General features: G+C 37.9%; 3 protein-coding genes across 7 annotated transcripts in view; 1 reads left to right on the top strand and 2 right to left on the bottom strand.

The window, feature by feature from the left end:
* The window catches only part of Samtor (S-adenosylmethionine sensor upstream of TORC1), a 500,386-nt gene that overhangs the window by 104,262 nt on the left and 374,943 nt on the right, over nucleotides 1-21,181 (bottom strand). For 3 of the 4 annotated variants that reach the window (XM_090376482.1, XM_090376481.1, XM_090376483.1), the window contains one exon: nucleotides 3,327-3,982. The exons of the other annotated variant lie outside the window; for it this stretch is intronic. In XM_090376482.1, the coding sequence (XP_090232608.1) occupies nucleotides 3,458-3,982 (525 nt within the window). In that variant the 3' untranslated portion in view covers nucleotides 3,327-3,457. Of the gene's footprint in view, nucleotides 1-3,326; nucleotides 3,983-21,181 lie in introns of those variants that run through there. 4 annotated transcript variants of the gene reach the window in all.
* LOC150084544 (E3 ubiquitin-protein ligase Mdm2-like) overlaps nucleotides 1-21,181 on the top strand; it is a 366,530-nt gene that overhangs the window by 302,531 nt on the left and 42,818 nt on the right. The window lies entirely within an intron of this gene.
* Nucleotides 17,080-18,314, bottom strand: LOC150084545 (ubiquitin carboxyl-terminal hydrolase 10-A-like). The gene is given in 2 exon segments (XM_090375289.1): nucleotides 17,080-17,972; nucleotides 17,975-18,314. Coding segments are annotated over 2 exon segments (1,233 nt in total).

The following is a 21,181-nucleotide window of genomic DNA, read 5'->3' as shown; positions in this document are numbered from 1 at the left end:
AATATCATCGGTTTGGCTGAAACAAGAAGAAGAAATTAATCATTATAAGTCTATCAAGTGGAAATCTGCTGTACACTAATGGAAACAGTGAAAGGAGCAAAGGTGGAATTGGCTTTCTGGTCCATAAAGATATAAAAAATATTTAGGAATTCGAAAGCACATCGCCAACGGTGTCAAAAGGTGTGAAGAAATGTACACTGAAATTGAGAGCTTTCTAGATGAGCAGAAAATATATTGAGAGCCTTCTAGATGTTGGAAAGAGACAAAAATAGTGCAGGAATGGGAACTATAGAAAATTTTGGAATTGGTAAAAGAAATGAAAGACTTGTGGAATTGGCAGAATCTCGAGGAATGTCAGTAATGAACACTTTTTTTCAAGAAAAGGGTGAACAGAAAATGGACATGGAAGAGCTCAAATGGATTAATTAATTGACTTAATTAATTAATTAATTAATTAATTAACAAATTGACTTCATCATCACTAACAAAAGATATCGTGAATGATGTTACCATCCTGAACAAGGTAAATGTTGCAAGTGATCACAGAATGGTAAGATGCACACTTGATATAAATATAATAAAAGAAAGGAAAAAAAACTGACTCGAGTAAATAATACAAAGGTCTGAGATAATAGAAGAGGAGAAAAAGCAGTATGTACTGGAACTTAAGAACAAGTTTGAGCTTCTGCAGACTGTTCAGGACCACGATATCAATGAGGAATACTACAATTTTCTGAAAGTGATAGAGGCCAAGAAACCTATAAGTAAAAAGAAATCCAAAGAAAGCATTAGTCAAGAAATGCTTGTCGTGATGAACCGAAGACGACAAATGAAGAGCAAGATAAACACTGATAAGGACTAAATTGAGCATACTGAGTTATGCAAAGCTATTAGAAAGAAACTCAGAGAGGACATAAGATTTAACACAAGAAAAGTAGAACAAGCATTAAATGAAAACAAAGGACTTAAATCAGCAGCCATGAGCAGTAATACAGAAAATCAAATGATACTGAAACTGAAGAATAAAGATGGTGTACTTATAAATAGCAGAGAAGGCATAATTCAAATAGCAGAAGACTACTATAGAGAATTATAGAAGGAGCGAGGAAACAATGCTAGCAGTCGAGAAGATGGAGCACATATTAGTAACATATACGACGTACCCGATATCCTTCCTGATGAGGTAGAACATGCATGGGGGAAGATGAAGTTACTGTAGAGTTGTTAAAATTGGGAGGAAGAGACATGACACAGAAACTGGCAAGACTCTTCACAAAATACATTATGAAAGGCATGCTGCCCAAGGAGTGGAATAATGCAATCATAGGTTTGCTGCATAAGAAAGGAAATAAATTGGAAATTATAGACCAATTAGCTTGTTATCCCACATCTACCAGTTTGATCATAAGGGTCATTACTAACAGATTGTAAAGAATACTTAATAAGAATCAACCAAAAGAGCAAGCTGGCTTTAGGACAGGATTCTCAATGATGGACCACCTTCATGTAATATCACAACTAATGGAGAAAGCAATTGAATATAAAACACCATTATGCCTGGCATTTGTGGATTATGAAAAGGCATAGCTTCCCCATATATTATGATTTTGAATAAAATATATGAGAACGCTTACTCCTTTATTAGACTAGACAAAGACGGTAGCAAATTAAAAATTGAGAAAGGAAGTCAACAAAAATACACAATATCTCCGAAGTTGTTTACTGCTGCCCTTCAGGAAGCTTTCAGAAGATTAGACTGGTCGCAGAAAGGAGTCAATGTGAATGGAGATTACCTAAACCACTTACGATTTTCAGATGACATTGTAACATAAGCCACGATCCCAAAGAATTAGAGGAAAATCTTAATCAGTTATGCAGAGTTAGTAAGAATTTTGGACTAAAGATGAATATGGCTTAAACAAAAGTTTTAGCTTTTGTTTTAGCCATATACAAAATGATGAACAAGTATGCCACAGAAAGGGATATAATGATTGAAGGAGCAGTAATCGAAAAGGTGGATTCATATACTTAACTGTAATAATGATAAATGGCTGGAAGTCAAGAGAAGAATAAATTTTGGATGGATAGCATTCAGGAAATATACTGAGGAGCGATATTCCAATTTGTCTAACACGTAAAATGATGAACCAATGTATACTCCCTACCATGGAAGTGAAACTTGGGCACTCACAAAAAGAATGGAAGAGAAGCTGTAAACTACACAGCGAAGATGGAACTAATTATATTAGGAATCAGACTGTTAGATAAGAAGAGGAACACCTGAATTAGGTAGTAAACTCAAGTAAAGGATGCACTCATCAAAACTTAAGAACTAAAATGGTACCCAAGAAGAGCTAGGAGTAAACCTGGAAGACAACAACGGAGATGGACAGATGAAATTCATGAGTTTGTGGGTAGTAAATGGATATCCATTGCACAAAACAGATGGAACTGGAAAGTTGTTGGAGAGGCCTTCATCCTGCAGTGGATTGAAAATAGCTGATGAAGGTTAAGGAAGGAATCTTTCTTGGTCTGCAAATTCGTGAACTTTTAAAAAGGATGAAAACTTTGAGCAAGTCCTCCAAGGTAATGAGAATGCAGCTTGGGAAGCCTTTAAAAGTGTTGTGCATAACTTCCTGGGAAATCGAAGAGCTGGAAACTACGTTGAGACTGTGAACAACCTTCTAGAAAAGTATCATCAATTAGGCTGCAACATGTCAATAAAAATCCACTTTCTCGACTCTCATCTGGACTTCTTCCCTGATAACTGTGGTGCAGTGAGTGTCGAGCATGGTGAGCAATGGAAAGAAGATATCGGGATAGGTGGAACGCTTCTATGCTTGCTGACTACTGTTCGACAGTAACAAGAGATGCCCCGGAAGTGGAATACAAGTGAAAAGGCACTGTCATGAATAGGCTACACACTGAGAAAGTACTTTCTGTTGCAGTTTTTATTGTTTTTTTATGTTTTAATTAAAAACAACTGTGATTTATGTTCTATCAAAGAAATTCAAATATGAGATTACTTTCAACTCCAACTACTACTGAAATTACTATATTCTTAGACAATAGTGAAAATACTGTTTCTCAAAAACTAGAGCTAATAAAAAATTTCTGAAGTCATATTCGTTTTTCATGACCCAAAATTAGTAAAGTTTGCCTATTTTAGAAAGGAAACAAATTCAAAGAATTTTTTTGTTGAACAGTGAGAGAGAATAGGCTTAGAAAAACTGTTTTTTAAGTAGAGAAAAGTAAATTCATATTGACATCACTTTCGATTTTTCTCTTTTTCTATTTAAGTTGTTTTCATCGACATTTACCACCAGCACGTCTGGTAGACAGATAATGTGAGACTCAGAAAGTTATATAGACATAATATAATATGCAATTGTCTTCACTAGCATAATTCAGAATCTTCTGATGACAACCCAGTGTTATATAATTTTATTCAGCAAACTTAAAATTGAAAACTGAAAGGAAGTTCACTGAAGTGTGAACTAACAATTTGGTTATCTGCTTCTGTCCTTTCAATATTTTTTTCAAGATCTGATTCAGAGTAGACATTAAAATCTTGGGGAATGTAGAACATTTGAGATTTTTCTGCTGCTTTTGAAATGCTAAGAGCAAAAACTTTGCGAAATGCCATGCAGTGAATATGAGTCTGTTTTGTATAGGCAATCCGCCGAAAACCTAAAGCTTCCAGAATGTGTCTCCAATTACGTATCATGGGTGCATTATGATTTTGTTTTTTTGAGTCTGGAGTAATTATCAGAAGTAGTCCATTATACTGCAAAAGAGACCATGCTTTGGAACAGAAATTCAACCTCTGTTCAGGTGCCGGTAAATATTCCAGTACCAAAGAAAACACCACCACATGAAAAAAATTAGCTGGCAAATGGGTTACAGGACTTGACAGAGATAGGTCAGCTTTCTTCTGGATTTCTTCTATTTGCAGATGAAGAAAATCACACTGCAGCACATCCTGAAATTGAGATTTTATTTATTATAAGAGTATAAGCATAATGAAAAATTTCACATTATAATAAAAAAATTTAAATAGGAATTAATAAATTTGTGTTATGTCCTTCACAGCTTAGTCGGCACAATACACTGTCACTAGTTTGGAGAGGTTTGGGTTAAATTCTTGTTTGTGTTGAGTTCAATGAATTCACGTGGAGGGAGCAGGGTTTTGAGTTATTCCACCCACATAACATGCAGATTGGCTTACAGCTCACACATTGCTCTCCCTACCCATAGGTACAGTAATCACATCACATATAAGTGTAAATATGAGGAACTCCCTCTTTTTCAGAAGTAGTCATATCTAGAAACTAATCATAAACTAAGTTCTGGTCAACCCTTTCCCATCTCGTCCATCATGCAGTATGACTGCATGATCTTTTGAGGTTATGAGGAACACCACGGTGAGATCCAAACTTCCTTACATTTTGAGAGTACAGCTCTAAAATGGTGTTCGGAGGCTGGCCGCTAGTTAGTACACTGGACAAAACCTATTGGTAACTCTCTAGGAGGCTTACAGATCAGGTAGTGTATAATCTTGCTACCTCTACTCTGCCAGATAGTGACTGGAGGGAGTCATAGTAGTATGTATGCAGAGGACATTGTTGGGGCCACGTCAAGGATCTAGGTTGTCACAGACATTCTCTCAGATAGGCCAGACAAGCTGTACTTGCTACCTGGGAGTCTAAAACGCTGATAGAACTGATATTCGGGTGACACTCAAGTCAAGTGGACCCAATTTTGGTGAAGTCCGGACGGTCTGTGGCAGCCAAATCCTCTGCTTGCACCTTCACGATGGTGGGACTGTTAGTAATCCTGGTTATAACCTCCATGCACAAGTACATGGTGGGTGACCACCCAGGTGTGAACCAACGTAAGCAGGGGTTGAGGTGTGGTGCCCACACCACATGGAGGAATGCCGCCCCTCTATGTTACCAGGCAGTACTAGGTGGTAGATGACTCTCATCAACCGGTGCAATATCACCACTTTGCTTATTGGAGGCTTGAAGTGGTAGAACCCATGTTTAGTCTCTAGAGATAAGTTCCGGTCAACACTTCCATCATGCAGTATGATTGATGCCTTTTGAGGTTATGATGAACATCGTGGTGAGATCCAATATTCCTTACATTTCGAGGGTACAGCTCAAAAACGGTGTTCGCAGGCCGGCCGCTAGTTAGTACACCGGACCGAACCTATTGGTAACTCTCTAGGAGGCTTCCAGATCAGCTAGTGTATAATCTTGCTACCTCTACTCTGCCAGATAGTGACTGGAGGGAGTCCGAGTAGTGTGTATGAGGGGAGCATTGTCGAGGCCACATTATGTCAAGGATCTGGGTATATTCTTACCACATGTACGCCATATCCAAAAATTTCATTACTTCATTAAGCATGTCCCACCCACTTTTTCTTACTATTGAATACACAATGAATTGTCAAACTAATAGAGCAAGCTTATCTGCGAAAAGATCTAAACCTCCCAAGCACTTCCTAATTCATTTCACAAATATACTTGGTCTCAATTCTAATCTCAACGATGTCCATTTCTACTTGCAGTCTGCCAAACCCCATGTACTTTTTCTGACAGAATCTCAGTTATCGGTTGATTCAATTATTGCTCATCTCAGATGCCCAAATTATTCGCTTTATGACTCCTTTTGCCTCAAAGGTGGTACTTGTGCATATTCCCTGTCAGAGACTTGGCAATTTGGAATCTCTTCTCTTTGATCTTCTCTGGCTTCAAATCTCTCTACCTCATTGTGTCAAATTCATCTGTTGTCTCTACCGTTCTCCCAACTCCACTAATCACTTGGAGCTCTTTGGCTTCCTCTCTTTGAAACTTGACTTTCTCCAGTCCAGCTTTCCTAACAGTGGGGTAATTTTCCTTGGTGATTTTAATGTTCAGAACTCCAGCTGGCTTCCGTTTTCTAGTCACACCGACCCAGCTGGTTGTGATGCTGAGGTTTTTGCAATTACTAATGACCATGCACAGATTGTTCATTTACCTACAAGAATATCGGACAATCCTAATCATACAGCCAATACGCTTGATCTTTTTCTCACAAACAACCCTTCTAAGTATGTGGTCGAAGTGAGAGGTCCTTTAGGCACTTCAGATCACAACTTGGTGATTGTCTCTTCTCCAATGGAACCTTTATCTCATGGCTATTCGCAACCTTGTGTTGTTTGGCATTACAAGAATTCAAAATGGACCTGCGAGACTTCTTTTCCTTGGTCGGATTACTGTTTCAAAACTTCTGATCAGATCGTGTGAGTGAAATTATTCTTGCAGGAATGGAATCCTTTATCCCACACTCCACTTTAAAATCTTGTCCTTTATCTAAATCTTCGTTTTCCAATAAATGTGCTAAGGCTGTTCAAGAGAATAATGTTGCATATCATAATTGGCTTGTTTCTAATTCTCCAGTTTCATTTTCTGCGTAAACCAAAGCTCGCAACAATTGTAAAGCAGTTATTAATCAATCAAAAGTAGAGTCTGAACAGGCTAAAAGAGTAGAAAACTTGCTTCTTGCCCTTATGGTAGCCGAGCATTCTGGTCTCTTGCCAAAAGCTATTGGCCACAACTTTAGCCCATCTCTGCTCCCACCTCTGTCCAAACCGGATGGTTCTGTTGTTACTTCAGCCAAGGATAAAGCTGACCTGCTAGCATCCCATTTTTCTTCCAAACCATGTATTAATGATATTCGTAAAACAATTCCCACCATTCCCAACACGCTCCATTCAATGCCCCCTGTGGTCTTCCATCAAAAGGATGTCAGAAGGATTTTGACGAATCTTGATGCTAAGAAAGCTCCAGGTCCCGATGGTATTTCTCCACTTGTTCTCAAAACCTGTGCTCCTGAACTTAGTCCTATTCTTTTTTCACTTTATTATTACAAAGGTGTTTTTCCTTCTGCTTAGAAATTTGCTCATATCCAGCCAGTTCCTAAAAAGGGTAAAAAATCCCTCCCATCCAATTAATCGTCCCATCGCAATTACTTCTACGCTTTCTAAAGTAATGGAGAAATCAATTAACTGCCAACTCTTAAAACTACCTAGAAACCTTCCCTCTGATCAACGATCGCCAGTATGGATTCCGTCAGTGTCGATCCACTGGTGATATTCTGGCTCATGTTACCCATTTATTGACTAATTCAATGGAAAGGTTCGGTGAAACACAAGTAGTTGCTCTTGACATCTCAAAGGCTTTCGATCGTGTCTGGCATAAAGGTCTTCTAAACAAGCTTCATGGTTTGCCAACTGTTTTTAGTAATCGGTTATCCAGTTTTCTCTCTGATCGCTCACTGAGGATGATGGCAGATGGCTCTCTGTCTTCTAACTTCTCCACTAATGCCGGTGTCCCCCAAGGTTCAGTTCTTTCCCCCACTCTTTTCCTCTTGTATATCAATGACCTTCTTCCATTGACTGGAAATCCTATCCACAGTTTTGCCAAGGATAGCACATTGCATTCCACTTTCCATTTTAAGAAACCTTGTCCAACTCAATCAGCTTCAACTTCTCGAAAATCTGCTACCAATTCCTTAAATGCCGATCTTCGGGTAATTCTCCAGTGGGGCAAAGACAACTTAGTTGATTTCAACCCTTCTAAAACTCAGTCTTCTCTTATATCTCGCAAAAAGGATTCTTCTGCTCCTATGCTTATCTTTAGTGACACTCCGATTTCTAGGCAAAATGATATATCTCTTTTGGGGATTACCCTGGCTTCTAATCTCTCTCTTGGCACAAGCACATTACAAATATTGCTTCCTCTGCATCTAAAAAAGTTGGTTTTCTCTTTGTCTCGGTGTTACTTTTCTTCGCTGTTCACTCTGTATAAATCGCAAATCCGCCCTGCCATGGAATATTGTTCCCACATCTGGGGTGGCACCCCCAAAACCTCTCTCAGGCTTCTCGATTCCATTCAGAAGAGGGCAGTTAGGTTAATTAATGATTCATCTTTAACAAAGTCTCTCCACTCACTGTCTCATAGACGTACTGTTTCTGCTGCATGCCTCTTCCATGGGCACTGTTCTTCTGAATTGGCTTCTATAATTCCCGCTCTCTCTTTCAAAACAGTCCGAACACGTGCTGCCACCAGCTAACATCCATTCGCTGTCCAACTCCAAACTCACAGAACCAACTTTTCATCTTCCTTGTTTATTCATTCAACTGCCGTTTTCTGGAACAACCTTCCTTCATACGTATTTCCCAAAAATTACAGTCTACAGAAGTTCAAGTCCAATGTCAACAAATATCTTCTTTCGTCTTCTCAACCTCCAACCCAAGCACGGTACTAAGTACTATAGGTTCTAATACCTCTCGTGTTTGGGGTTTACATAAAAAAAAAAAAAAAAAAAAAAATCTGGGTATATTCTTACAATGTGTACTCCATATTCAAAAATTTCATTACTTCATACAGCATGTCCCCCCTACTTTTTCTTACTATTCAATACACCATGTCAAACTAATAGAGCAAGCTTATCTGTGAATAGATCTAAACCTCCCAAATACTTCCTAGCTCATTTCACAAACATACGTGGTATCAATTCTAAACTCAATGATGTCCATTTCCACTTACAGTCTGCCGAACCCCATGTACTTTGGCGACTCTGTAGCCAGGTGTGCAGGAGCAGCAGTGCGTAGCACACGCTTCTTGATTAGACCGGGGTTCGAGCCCGTGAGCCACCAAATATGGAGGATGCAGAAAGGTCAGGGAATGACCACCGCATATCCCCCGAGCAATTATGGCCTTAGTTGCTAATGCTCCTAAAAACCAAATAACAACAACCCATGTACTTTTTCTGACAGAATCTCAGTTATCGGTTGATTCAACCGTTGTTCATTTCAGTTTCCCAAATTATTTGCTGCATGATTCCTTTCGTCTGAAAAGTAGTACTTGTGCATATGTCCATTCCAATATTCTCTGTCAGAGACTTGGTAATTTGGAATCTCCTCTTTTCGATCTTCTCTGGCTTAAAATCTCTCTACCTCATTCTGTCATTCATCTGTTGTCTCTATCGTTCTCCCCACTCCACTATTTACTTGGAGCTCTTTGACTTCCTCTCTTTGCAACTTGATTTTCTCCAGTCCCTCTGAAAAAGAGGGACTGGAGAAAGTCAAGCTGGCTTCCTTTCTCTAGTCACACAGACATGCGGTTGAGATGCTGAGGCTTTTGCAATTGCTAATGACCTCGCAAAGATTGTTCATTTACCTACTAGAATACCGGACAATCATAACCATAGAGCAACACACTTGATCTTTTTCTCCCAAACAACCCTTCTAAGTACATGGTCGAAGTGAGTGGTCCATTAGATATCCCAGATCACAACTTGGTCTGCTTTTGGAAATCTTACAATATTTACCACGGCATTATAAACATTAATAAAGCCTGGGCAGAAATTACTGAAAGTTGTTTAAATGGCACATGGAAGAAAACATGTCCACGGCACGTAAAAGGCTTTGAAGGATTTGATTTGAAAAAGACAATCATATGAAGAGGTTACAGAGCTACTTCAGCTGGAGATTGATGCCAAAGACGTGGAGGAGTTAATAGAGGAAGAGAAGAAATTATCTAACGAAGAACTTATTGACTTGCAGGCAGCGATAGTGAAAGAAGAAAATGCTGACGAAGCTCAAGATGAACCAAATGAGGAGCCAAGAGCATTAATATGTTCTTTCGTAAGGTTGAGCGGCTGATCCATTCTAAATCTCCACAGCAGCATACTTATCACCTGAAGACGTCGATTCTGGGAACGATGCTTGAGAGGTAAAACTTATGGATGTTATGCCTCTCTCTCCTCTCTTTTTGTGATTTTATAATTTTGTAATTTTTCCTGTACATGAGATAAAAAATTGAATAAATACAATAAATAATTCTGTTTACATGTTTGTCGTACATTTATTTTTTGATTCAATCAATTTAATGAGCACAGTTGCGAATGCTGCAAAAGCATTTAGGAGAATTCTGACTTTGGTAGAGTTCCGCAGAACACAACCCTTATGTAAATCGGGGAGTGCTGTATTTCATTTTCATTGAATAATTATATTGCTTACTAGTTTTACTCCACATTCATCATTGTTGCCGACATAAATTCTTTTAATATGTTTAGATAATCTAATATATCAGCATAATTTTTTAATTTGGGGTCACACTGTTGTTCATCCTTTTAAGGTCCTTCATTGTTCATAACCTCACTTGTAATGTCTTTTACTCCAGTGTTTATTCTTTCCACCACTATATTACAGTCTACAGAAACATATTCATTACTGCTCAGTGAAGAATTTCCTAGTGTCCATAGCAAGCCATTAAGTACAGATGGTATCTGCAAAGTCACCATCACACTAACATTCAAATCAAATCCCATTTTGTGGAAGCAATTTTTAATTGTAGAGTGGCTCAATGCACTCCATGTTGCACTAATCCAGATTATAGCTAGGTTAGGTTATGTTTCTCTGTACACAACCTAAAAGTACATTATACTTTTGAACTACTGTTTTCTTCATCAAGTTTTGAAATCAGGTGTTTAAAAACCATTTGTCGATATTTCGCTTTAAAGTTTGCAATTATTCCTTGTTCTAGTGGTTGAGAAGTGGATTTGATGGTGGGAAGAAAACACAGCGTTTCAACATTATTCAGCTTAATGTATGGGCGAGATGTGGCATTGCTAAGAAATAAAATAACTTTTCTATTCTGGTAAATCATTCTTTTATCCAACTGGATCAACCATTCTGTCAATATCTTCTAATCATCCAAAGTACATTGAGTTTGCTTATTCCAAACCTTTAAAACACCTTGCTTTCATAGATTTGCCTATAACAATAGATATTTCACGAGTGCCCATCATGGTTGTAGACAAAAGTGCAGAAAAGAAAGACCCATTTCAATAAATTCACTTGCAATGTGCAGTCTCCCCCCAACTCAGCAACAGGTTTCAAATTAATATCAGTAGACTCCCCACAAATTCCTTTGAAGGAAAAATTTTGACATCTATGGAACTTACCTAACCAGCCATGAGATGCTTTAAAGTCAATGGTACCAATTTATTTAGCAATTTCTAAAGCTTTAGGTTGAATTACAGGCCAAGAATTGGGAATGTTCTGAGTACCTGACTAAACCACTCAAAAGTCAATTTGTCCATCAAAGCACCTTTTGTCATAAAATAATGTATAGTATACTGCTTTACATTTTCCTGCCATTAACAAAGTTTCTTCATTTTTAATAACTGCTGCTGAAGTCTTTTCAATTATGATCAGCTAATTTACGAACTCCATACTTTTCCTTTCTGGAATATTCTATCACTTTTACTTTTTCTTTCAGAGTTAACTGTTTTGAGACATACTGCACAGTACAAGAATGTAAATGTAAATTCTTACCTTGGCCTTGAACTCTGTACACAATTTCACAATCATCCAGATTCTGTCCACTTGAAATTTAGTACAGTACTGTAACAACCAAACACTCTGAAGAAACAAAACTGAGCCTTAAACAATAGATAGATGGCGGCTTCTTTTTTTAAAATTTTGATGAATTAGACTACCATATATTTAATGATAATAGACTACCGAGTAGTTTCAAAAGGTCCGATTAAGTTTGATAGACAGTTTTTTATTAATGTGGCATGCATTTGTAGAAGAATCTAATGCAAATACATTAGTCTGTTTACAGGGGGTTAATTTTTTTAAAATAAATTTATTGCACATTCTCACATTCACACTGAAACTCTCCCCTTTCTCTCTAAGCAACAGTGTCTTTCAGGTTTACAATTTTATTGTCTTGCTAAGTGATGCACATGCCTCTGAACTGCATCAGACAGTCAAAACGAAGTTTGTAAATTCTATATCAGCAGTGATAAGCATCTTAACAACATATTCTGCAATCTACTCTAAGTAATTCGTGGCTATCAGAAGTCTAATTAGTGTCACTGTTACTGTAATGACCTTGACGTTCACTTGCCTTTGTGGCTAAATCAACGAGTTCATCCAAAATGTTATCTTTGAAAAAAATCTGTCTGCTGTAGGATAGTTGAAAAATCAAAAAGGACAGCTTTTTTTGCTTAACATGTTATTTCAAATACTTATGGCTGGGACCCAAGCCTAAGTATCCACAAACAAGGGGTGTCAGCTTTAGAGAGGTCTGTTAAAGGAGGTTTCACTGTACTTAGATTTCAGAAAAGCTTATGTTACTATTTCACATAAAAGACTACTGTACAAATTGGAACAGTATGTTATTATGGACAAGATACTGCCACGGATAAAGGGCAGATCAGGCCTAAATATCTAAGTTTGTAGATGATATGAAGGTTGGCAGGATGGTTAATCAGTCAACAAGACATGCTATTGCAACAAGATTAGACAAATCAGCAGACAGTCTAAGAAGTTTAATATTGACAAATGCAAGGTACTTCATATAGGGAGTAGTAATCCCAGATTAACATATCAACTGTTTCCCAATTCAGGGAAATGGAGAATGAAAAAGACCTGGTGGGAGGGTGACTGTGCAATGGAGACAAGTTGCAGGAGAGCTCATGGGGATAAGGAAGGGATCATCCCATTGTATAAGGCAATGGTCAGGCCACATGTTGGAAGAGGTGCAGAGAACAGCAACAGATCAGTAAGAGGAACAGAAGGGTATTCTTAGGAGGAAAAGTGCTTGAGTTCTGCAAACTGCAACATTTGAAGACTAGGCACAAGAAAGGAGATCTGAATGAGGTATGTAAAGCTTTGAATGAATTGAGTAAGCTCAATGCTGATGGAATCCTTTCTCTTATTTGTGGGGGGGGGGGCCTTAATTCAAACTGAGGAAGGATGGTTGCAGGATAGATGTGTGGAAATTTGCCTAGAGCAAGTGGGTGGTCAATTTTTGTAACAATCTCCCATCTGGGGTTGTTGAGTTGGGTAGTTTGAATAAATTAAAGGAAGAACTAGACAAACTGATGAATAGGTGATATCAGCAGTGTTGGTTTTTTTTTTTTTTTTGCTGATGCCATATGAGCTTGCTTTCTTGCATCATTTGCCACTATTAATACTACTAATAACCAAAATCAGAAAGAAATGGGGGAACCAAACTGATGTTATCAAAGCTTAAGCTTGCATTGTCTGATATTACTTTGCCAATATCCCCACCAGATTCTTGAAAATCCATAATCAATTATGTCCATCACTACTTGGAAACCTGATGACCTATTAAAATAATCCTCCACTAGCTCACAGGAGAGCTGAACCTGTGATATTCATTTGCATTAAGTGCAGAATTATATATGTGCAGAGTTATATACAAAAGTAATGTACACTGCACACATGCTCTTCACTTCATATGCCTGCACAACTGAAATTTATCAGAATAATTTGAAGTTTAACCTCAATATTAGTGTGCCTGAAACAGAACTCATACACTGAACGTTTGTGTAGAGGCTTTTCAAAATGAATAGTAATACTGCTTCAGGTCAGATTAAAGCTCTTTTATCAATATACCAACACAAATTTATGAATTATTGCTGGTGAGTTAGAGGAAGGTAGATGTATAATCTGTCAATAAATAGCCAACAAATCTGAATCTGGAATACTGAAATCATCTCCACTGACTTTTAAGTGAGGAGTTACAAAAACAAAAGATTGCAGTCTGATTGGTCACATTTGCTATCATATGATCAACAAACAAAGTGTAAAGAAATTGCAATGCAGTTATGTCTGCTTTACCAACAGGAAGGTAAGAAGTTTTTAAAATGCACTGTTGCCATTGATGAGACATGTTCACACCACTCTGAACCTGAACTGAAGTCACAATCAGCTCAATGAAAGCATCCATCTTCACTATGCTCTAAAGTTCTCCAGCAACGTCAAAGGCAAAACAAATGGTCATCATGCTAAGGCAGACTGCAAGAAGTCTGGAAAAGAAAAGCAGCAAAGACTTCTTTTAATTATATTAACTGTAGAAGGAAAGGATTGAATCACATTGGTCCACTTGATGTCAGTGATTTAACTGTTAATGATCCTGCTCAGGTTGTTGACAAACTGAACAGGTATTTTCATCTACATTCACACATGAAGATAGATCCCATCCACCAACTGAGGTAGATGGGATCTATCCAATTACATTACAGGAGGCAGCAAAGAGAGAAGCAAACCCTTAGCCAAAATGAGAGTATCTTTTGATTCAGGAGAGGTCTCCATGGACTGGAGATGTGCAAATGTATCTCCAAAGGATGACATGGTAATTACAGACCTGTTAGCTTAACTTCTGTTCCAGGGAAAATAATGGAGTCTTTGGTTAAAGAGGTAATGCAGCATCATCTAGATCGGAATGCACCTATACTGCAGTCACAGTATGGATTTGTCAAGGGGGGTGATCTTTGTCTGCCCAATCTGATTGAATGTTATGAGGCAGTAACAAAGGAACTGGATGCAGAATATAATTTTGATATCATAAACTTGGATTTCAGGAAAGCTTTTGATACCATTGCACATAAAAGACTGCTGCATAAATTGGAGCACTGTAGCATTAAACGAGTTACTGCTAAATGTCCAAGTTTGCACATGATACAAAGGTTGGCAGGATGGTTAATGACAGTAATCAAGGGAAGCTACTGCAACAAGATCTACACAAATGCATATGAGTAGCAGTAATCCCAGATTAATGTACCAACTGTCTGGTACAGAGATTTGGACCTCTCCAAAACCAAGGCTCAATTACTAGGATCACTGCTTCAGCAGTGGAATCTTCTTGAAAAGGGTATCAAGGTGTCTTTTTATGGGAAGAGGCAATCTAACGTAATGACCTATTGCTCCATGGATGATGCCTTAGTTTACTGTAACAATGTCCAGGAATTAATGAAAGAGTTACATCTGGAGCACGTCCTCTAGCAGTGGAGGCTTTCACTGATTAATTCACGGTCTTTTTGAAAACAGTTTTACTCCATAATGGAAATAAGTATCCATCTATACCACTGGCCCATCAGTTCACATGACGGAAATGTACAAGAAAAATTCTTTTGCAAAAAATATGCTATCAAGAGTATAAATGTAATATTGGTGCCTACCTAAAAGTGATAGCTGACTGGGTTGCAAGGTGGATACACTAAATACTGCTGGTTTTTATGTGAGTGGGACAGCCAAGTGAAGGAGTGTTACTACAGGGTAAAAAAATGGCCAGACTATTCAGAAACTACACCAGATCAGAAAAATGTAGATCCTTTTTTGGCAGATAAAAAAGGTAAGGTTTGATAAAAAAAAAAATATATATATTTGTGAAAGCAATGGACAATAAAGGAGAAGAATTTTCCTCAAATCTGTGAGGCCAAGATAAAAGAGGAATTTTTTTGGGTTCTCAAATCAAACTGCTGTTCCAAGATGAGGAATTCACTAAAAAATTAAAAGCCTGGAAGGCATTCAAAAACATCTGCTGGAACTTTTTAGGCAATGAGAAATCAAAATTTGCAGTGAAACTGTGGATTAGCTAATTTCAATGTACAGAAAGTTGGGATGCAACATGTCATTAAAGCTTCATTTCCTACATTTATACTATTTTTCCTGAAAACTTGGGCGCAGTCTCTGATGAACACAGCGAAAGGTTTCACCAAGATATTTCTCAAATGGAAAAAAGATACCAGGGAAAATGGAGTCCAAATATGTTGGCAGACTACTGTTGGAATCACGTATAGGAGACACGTGGATGATTATAAAAGACAAAAAAAAACGATAAAAGTGTTTTGTAAATAGAATAAGGTTAATAGACCCATCGTTCAATATTTAGTACTGTATGTAAAATTTTCTTAAAATATATGAAATCTTTTTTTTACTAGAAACAGTGTTTTTGATTTTAATCCCTTCTCCCTTAAAACTGGTGGGGGTTACACCAATATGATTGCCATTTTGAATTCAGCAATACCAAGTCTACAAGAATCACCTTGAATTTTAACAGGGAGTGAATTTTTTTTTTTTTTTGCCGACCAGTGTTATCACACTGTATAGGGCAATGGTTAGATTGCATCTTGAGTACTGCATACAGCTATGGCAGCCACATTTTAGGAAGGATATAGATTGCTGGAACAGGTGCAGAGAAGAGCAACAAAATTAGTGAGGGGACAAAAGGCTAGTTTTACCAAGAGAGGCTTCAGTTCTGCAAACTGTAGCATCTAGAGACTAGGCACCTGTGAGGTGATCTGTTTAAAGATTTGACTGGAATGAGCAAGTTCAATACTAATAACATTCTTTCCTTTGTTCAGACTACACATATGATGTGGCATAAATTCAGACTGAAGAGGATTGGTTGCAGGATAGACCTGTGGAGTTTTGTCTTCAGCCAGCATGTGGTAGGGTGTTTTTTTTTTTTTTTTTTTTTGGTAGTGCTTTTTTTGATAAATTTTCTTTCTTGCATCATATGCTACTACTACTAATAATAAGGGAATAATAAAGGTAGTTCAAATTCAAGAAAACACAAGGGAGGCCACACTGCAGACCAATGGACACACTAATATAAGCAATCTCAAAATTTAACATTTAATGGTACCTTTCTGACAAATGATTGAAGGCTGCAATTAATGCTATCCTGCAGGCATTAGTAGCTGGGAAAAAACATTTTTTTAAATGTTTTTAAAATGAGACTCCCAACTCATATGGCACAAAAACAGACCTATAACTTGAGTGACATAAGCAATCATAGCAAAAAATTTCAATTATTTCATTTGTTGAGTAAATATTAACTAATCATCAGCATTTCAAGCTATTTTATAGTAGAGGAATAACGAACAGATCTTCTTGGAAGTTTAATGACTGGTAATCTTTTGTGAGCTAACCTACATCTACGCAGTCATTTCTTATTTAGTTTTACATGATGATTTATTTTTAAAAAAAAAAGAAACTCCCAGCCCAGCACTGTTCATGATGTCAACATTTTTAAAAATCATTGTACAGAACAAAGTTCACACTTATTGAAGATTCACACTGCAGGTGAACTTCACAGTTGATTCTGATCTGTACCATAATCTGAATGACATATACCACTTTACACAAGTATCAGCAAAGTTGCACATTCTAATTCCAACAAATTAGACTAGTTAAAGCTTTCACTTCTTTTGAAATGTTTCACTACTGCGATAAAATAGCAAATAGGGAACTCGTGGGAGACTATAGCGCAGCACCTCATTCTCAGTGATGGGTGTTATGTTCCGGTAATCACATCGAAGCCAGCTATCACTTCCAAAATGGAATATATCAGATATGTAGTGATCTTTTACAGCTTCTTCACCATCAGGGTAAACAACTGCAAATAAGGTGTAGTAGTATACGTGCTTATTTTTCTTCAGCTCCAAAGCAAGAAGTTCTTTTCCCAACTCTAAATATATGGAATATTCTGTCTTTTTCATAATTTTTTTACACCCGCCATCTTTGTCATAGATAAAACGTTTGAAGTGCAAAATAAGAACAGGAGGCAACTTTCTCAGACAGATGCAATTAAAGGCTTCTACCTGTTATTTAGTTTTAGCACATGTGTAACCTTGTACAGGTTCCTTTGTTGTCACTTGGTTCAAGGCTTCCAAGACAGAATCCACCTTTTCAGACTGAACATCAAGCTGTAGAGTAAAGAAGGACTGTATAGATGCAGACTCACTTCCACTTGCTGTTAATACAGTCTTGAACTGACCACCAAAGATGTCAGAAATAAGGGACTCTGTGATATTGGCTGATCTAATTACCATGCTTTTGTGTTTAGGACCCATTACATGCCATCCTTCTTCATCACCACTATCTTCTATGTGTCCATTGGCTGCAATTTCACCATTGCATGGGGTATTATTCTGTACAGCTTTAATTAGTGCAACTATCTCATCATGAAGTCCATTCAAGATGCAACTTAAGAATTCTTCAGCATCCTCCTGCTGACCCTTTACACATTCTGACTTGATATCACTTAACATCTGATATATATATATACAGGGGTTCAAAAGGCACTCCATCACTCTCCTTCTTGTTCTTCACAGCAGGCAATGTTGGAAACATGTATAAGTTTAACCAAACTGTCCAAAATGGGAGTTGATGACCTGCCTTTTTCAACATCAGGACCAAGAGGTAACTGCCTTATCAAGTTATAAAATGGAGGACAAGCTATTAAGGCTTGTAATGTAGCATTAATATAGCACCAGTTTCTACGATTGACTAGTCCTCTTGGAAGAGGCGATGGTGAAACGTGATTCAACTGAAGCTTTTGAAGAACCTTTCCTAATTTTGGTGGCCATTTCATTTTCAGAAGCTGGAACCACAGTACCAACATTATCTTGCCCTTTAATATCACGAGGTCCATTCTGATCACCATTGGTCCTGTTAAAAATGTGTGTCCACAAGAGTGCATTCCAAAGTCCTAGTTCTAGGAGTTGCTTTCTCTTTTCCCCAGGGGCTCACATCTGGCGAGTATGGGCTTGGCACACCCAGGGTTCTGAGCTGGATATCATCATTCTTCTCTTTCTTGGTGATTCCCTTCTCTCTCTCTCTGGGTAATTCAGAATTTTTTTTTTTTTTTTTGTCTGGTGCAGCATAAGCCTCAGGCTTCCTTGCACCATATGGCTAATAATAACAATAATAACAACATCAGCCCAACACCGACTGACTGAAGGTTGTGTACGATATTCAGCAATTAGTGTTTCACTTAACACTGTCCTTACTAGTTTATCTGAAGACTGAGTTACAGGTTGTATGGTAGAGGCATCACCAGAGACACCAACTTGTACCTCATTAATATTTGTTTCTTCAGGGGAATCTTTCTACATCACAGTCACTTACACAAATTGTATTCATTAAAGGTTCACAATTATAAACAATTTTTTCACTATCACCATACGGGCAACAACAACTGTCACTTTCCATAAGAATAGTACTAGTAGTGTTAGAGTTGGACATCATAGATGTTGAATTGGATATTCTTTTCAGCTATCTGATTATTATCCTCTTGAGTAGGATGCACAAAGGAAGATGCTCCAGGAGAAGAAATATAACTAGAATAGGGATACACAGGTAAACAAATCATATGTGGTGAAGAAGTTTGGGAAGTAGTTAGAAGTGGGAAGGGCAACTGACTGTAGGATATCCTGTTGGAACTGGCACTTGAACAACCTGTGCAGGAGTCATGGAGGTTGCAACAATTGGAAGTTCTGTACTTGAAGTGTGAGGAGTAGGTAAAGGATCTTTAGGCTGGCTTGGAGTTTTCATCTTCAGAAGTTTTTAGTAGAGGGAACTTTTTTCTTGTTACAACGAGGATATTGCTTTTCACTATGACTATGCGATTTAGTTGTTGGAAATGTATTCTGCCCCTTGACTACTGATGAAGTTGTTGAGGAAGAAATGCTACAAGTTTCAGGTGTTGCAGGTGGAAAAGGTGGTTTAGAACGAGAACCTGGAGTTCTCTCTCTGCACTTCCTGGGTGAGTTAAATGGAACCTACAGAATGGTATCAGAGGATTATTAGAAGGAATGAAATAGGGTGAAGTAAACACTGTGAAATGAGGAATGACATCAGTAGAACCAGGTGAACTGATAGCTATATTCTGAGCTGGATTTGTCACCACTGAAGAAAGTGATGAGGAAGGAAAAGGATTATTAATTACATGTTCTGAAGAGCAGGAATCATCGAATATTTGCTGACTGTTGCCTTCATGAGTAGGAGAATTTCTCTCTGACTTTGTCATCCCAGGGTAACTTTATTTTAAATATTGTATACAGGTTGCCCTCCCCAGTTGTGGGGGGCCACAAATGACTCCACATTTGGATCCATTATATAATGGCAGAATGGGGACTAGGTTCCTGAACCATCCACAGTTTACACTTGAAGACCATGTCCATGTAGCATATCCATCTTGTAAAAATTAACACGGCATGATTCCTACGTATGCTGGCATCTTTCTAAAGAAAATGACGAATAGTTCATGTCAGTTAACTTAGGAAATTCAGACAATCTCAGTGATTCCAACAAGATACATAATTTAACCATGTATCTATACCAATGGCTAGTAAGCAGAACGAAAAATAGAGGCTAAGTAGATGTAGAAGTAACCCCAGAGGAACGTACCAACTGTGTGGTACTGCACTTAGGAGTTGTAGTTTTAACTCCTGATGGTAGAAAATGAAAAAGAACTGGGAGTAATTGTGCAGTCAGATATGAAGTTTTCTGGGCAATGCAGACAGGCTGCCAGAGCAGGTCATGGGGTTTTGTCAATGATATAAAGGAATTTTGCTAGCAAGGAAAAGGAGATGATTATCCCTTTGTATAAGGCAATGGTCAGGCCACACCTTGAGCACTGCATACAGGTCTGGAGGCCTCGTTTTAGGAAGGATGTAGATTGCTTGAGCGTGTATGGAGAGGGGCAACAAGATTGGTGAGGGGAACGAAGGGGGTCCTCTTACCAAGAGAGGCTTAAGTTCTGCAAATTGCAGTGGCTGGAGACTAGGCACCTGCGAGGCGATCTGATTGTGGTGTATAAGGCCTTGTATGGGTTGAGCATGCTGAATTCTGATGGGATTCTTCCGCTTGCTCACATTACGAACCTAAGGGGGGCATAATTCAAATTGAGGAGAGATAGCTGTAGAATAGATGTGCAGAAATTTTCCTTTAACCAGTGGCTGGTTAATTGCTAGAACAAACTTTGAGGGAATGGTTGCATGAATTTTTTTGGCCGATGCTACTTAAGCTCATACGCTTGCTTTCTTGCATCACATGCCACTATTACTAGATTAACTTTCGGAGAATGCTTAAAAATGAAAGATATTCATTTTTAAGCATTCTTATGCTTTCCCCAACAAACGTCAAAAGCACATCAAAATCTATGAAAATACTCATGGGTAGAAGAGAAGCTGTTAATGATATTATTATTTAACTAAATATTATCATCTGTAGTGTTTCAACCACTCTTAAAACCATACTATGAGTTTGATATCAGGCCTTCTGTTTGAAATTTATCAGCTTGGCCAGTAAAATTTTCATAATCTTACCTATGATAGAGAATAAAGCAAGAGCTGAAAACAAATTACATTTAGAAGATTGAAAGCCCATCTGAAGGACCAACATAAGAATCATTTAAGGATTTAATTTCAAGGTGAACTGGAAGATTGACAGAATCCAATTTGGAGAACTGATCCATAGATTAGACAGGAATGATTTTTGACCCAATATCAGGACTGA

The sequence above is a fragment of the Mastigoproctus giganteus genome, chromosome 6 (genome assembly GCF_048544385.1).
Source record: "Mastigoproctus giganteus isolate SK-2022 chromosome 6, ASM4854438v1, whole genome shotgun sequence".
Taxonomy (NCBI): domain Eukaryota; kingdom Metazoa; phylum Arthropoda; class Arachnida; order Uropygi; family Thelyphonidae; genus Mastigoproctus; species Mastigoproctus giganteus.
Note: the sequence above shows the minus strand (reverse complement) of the source record. Positions and strands in the feature narration are given on the sequence as shown.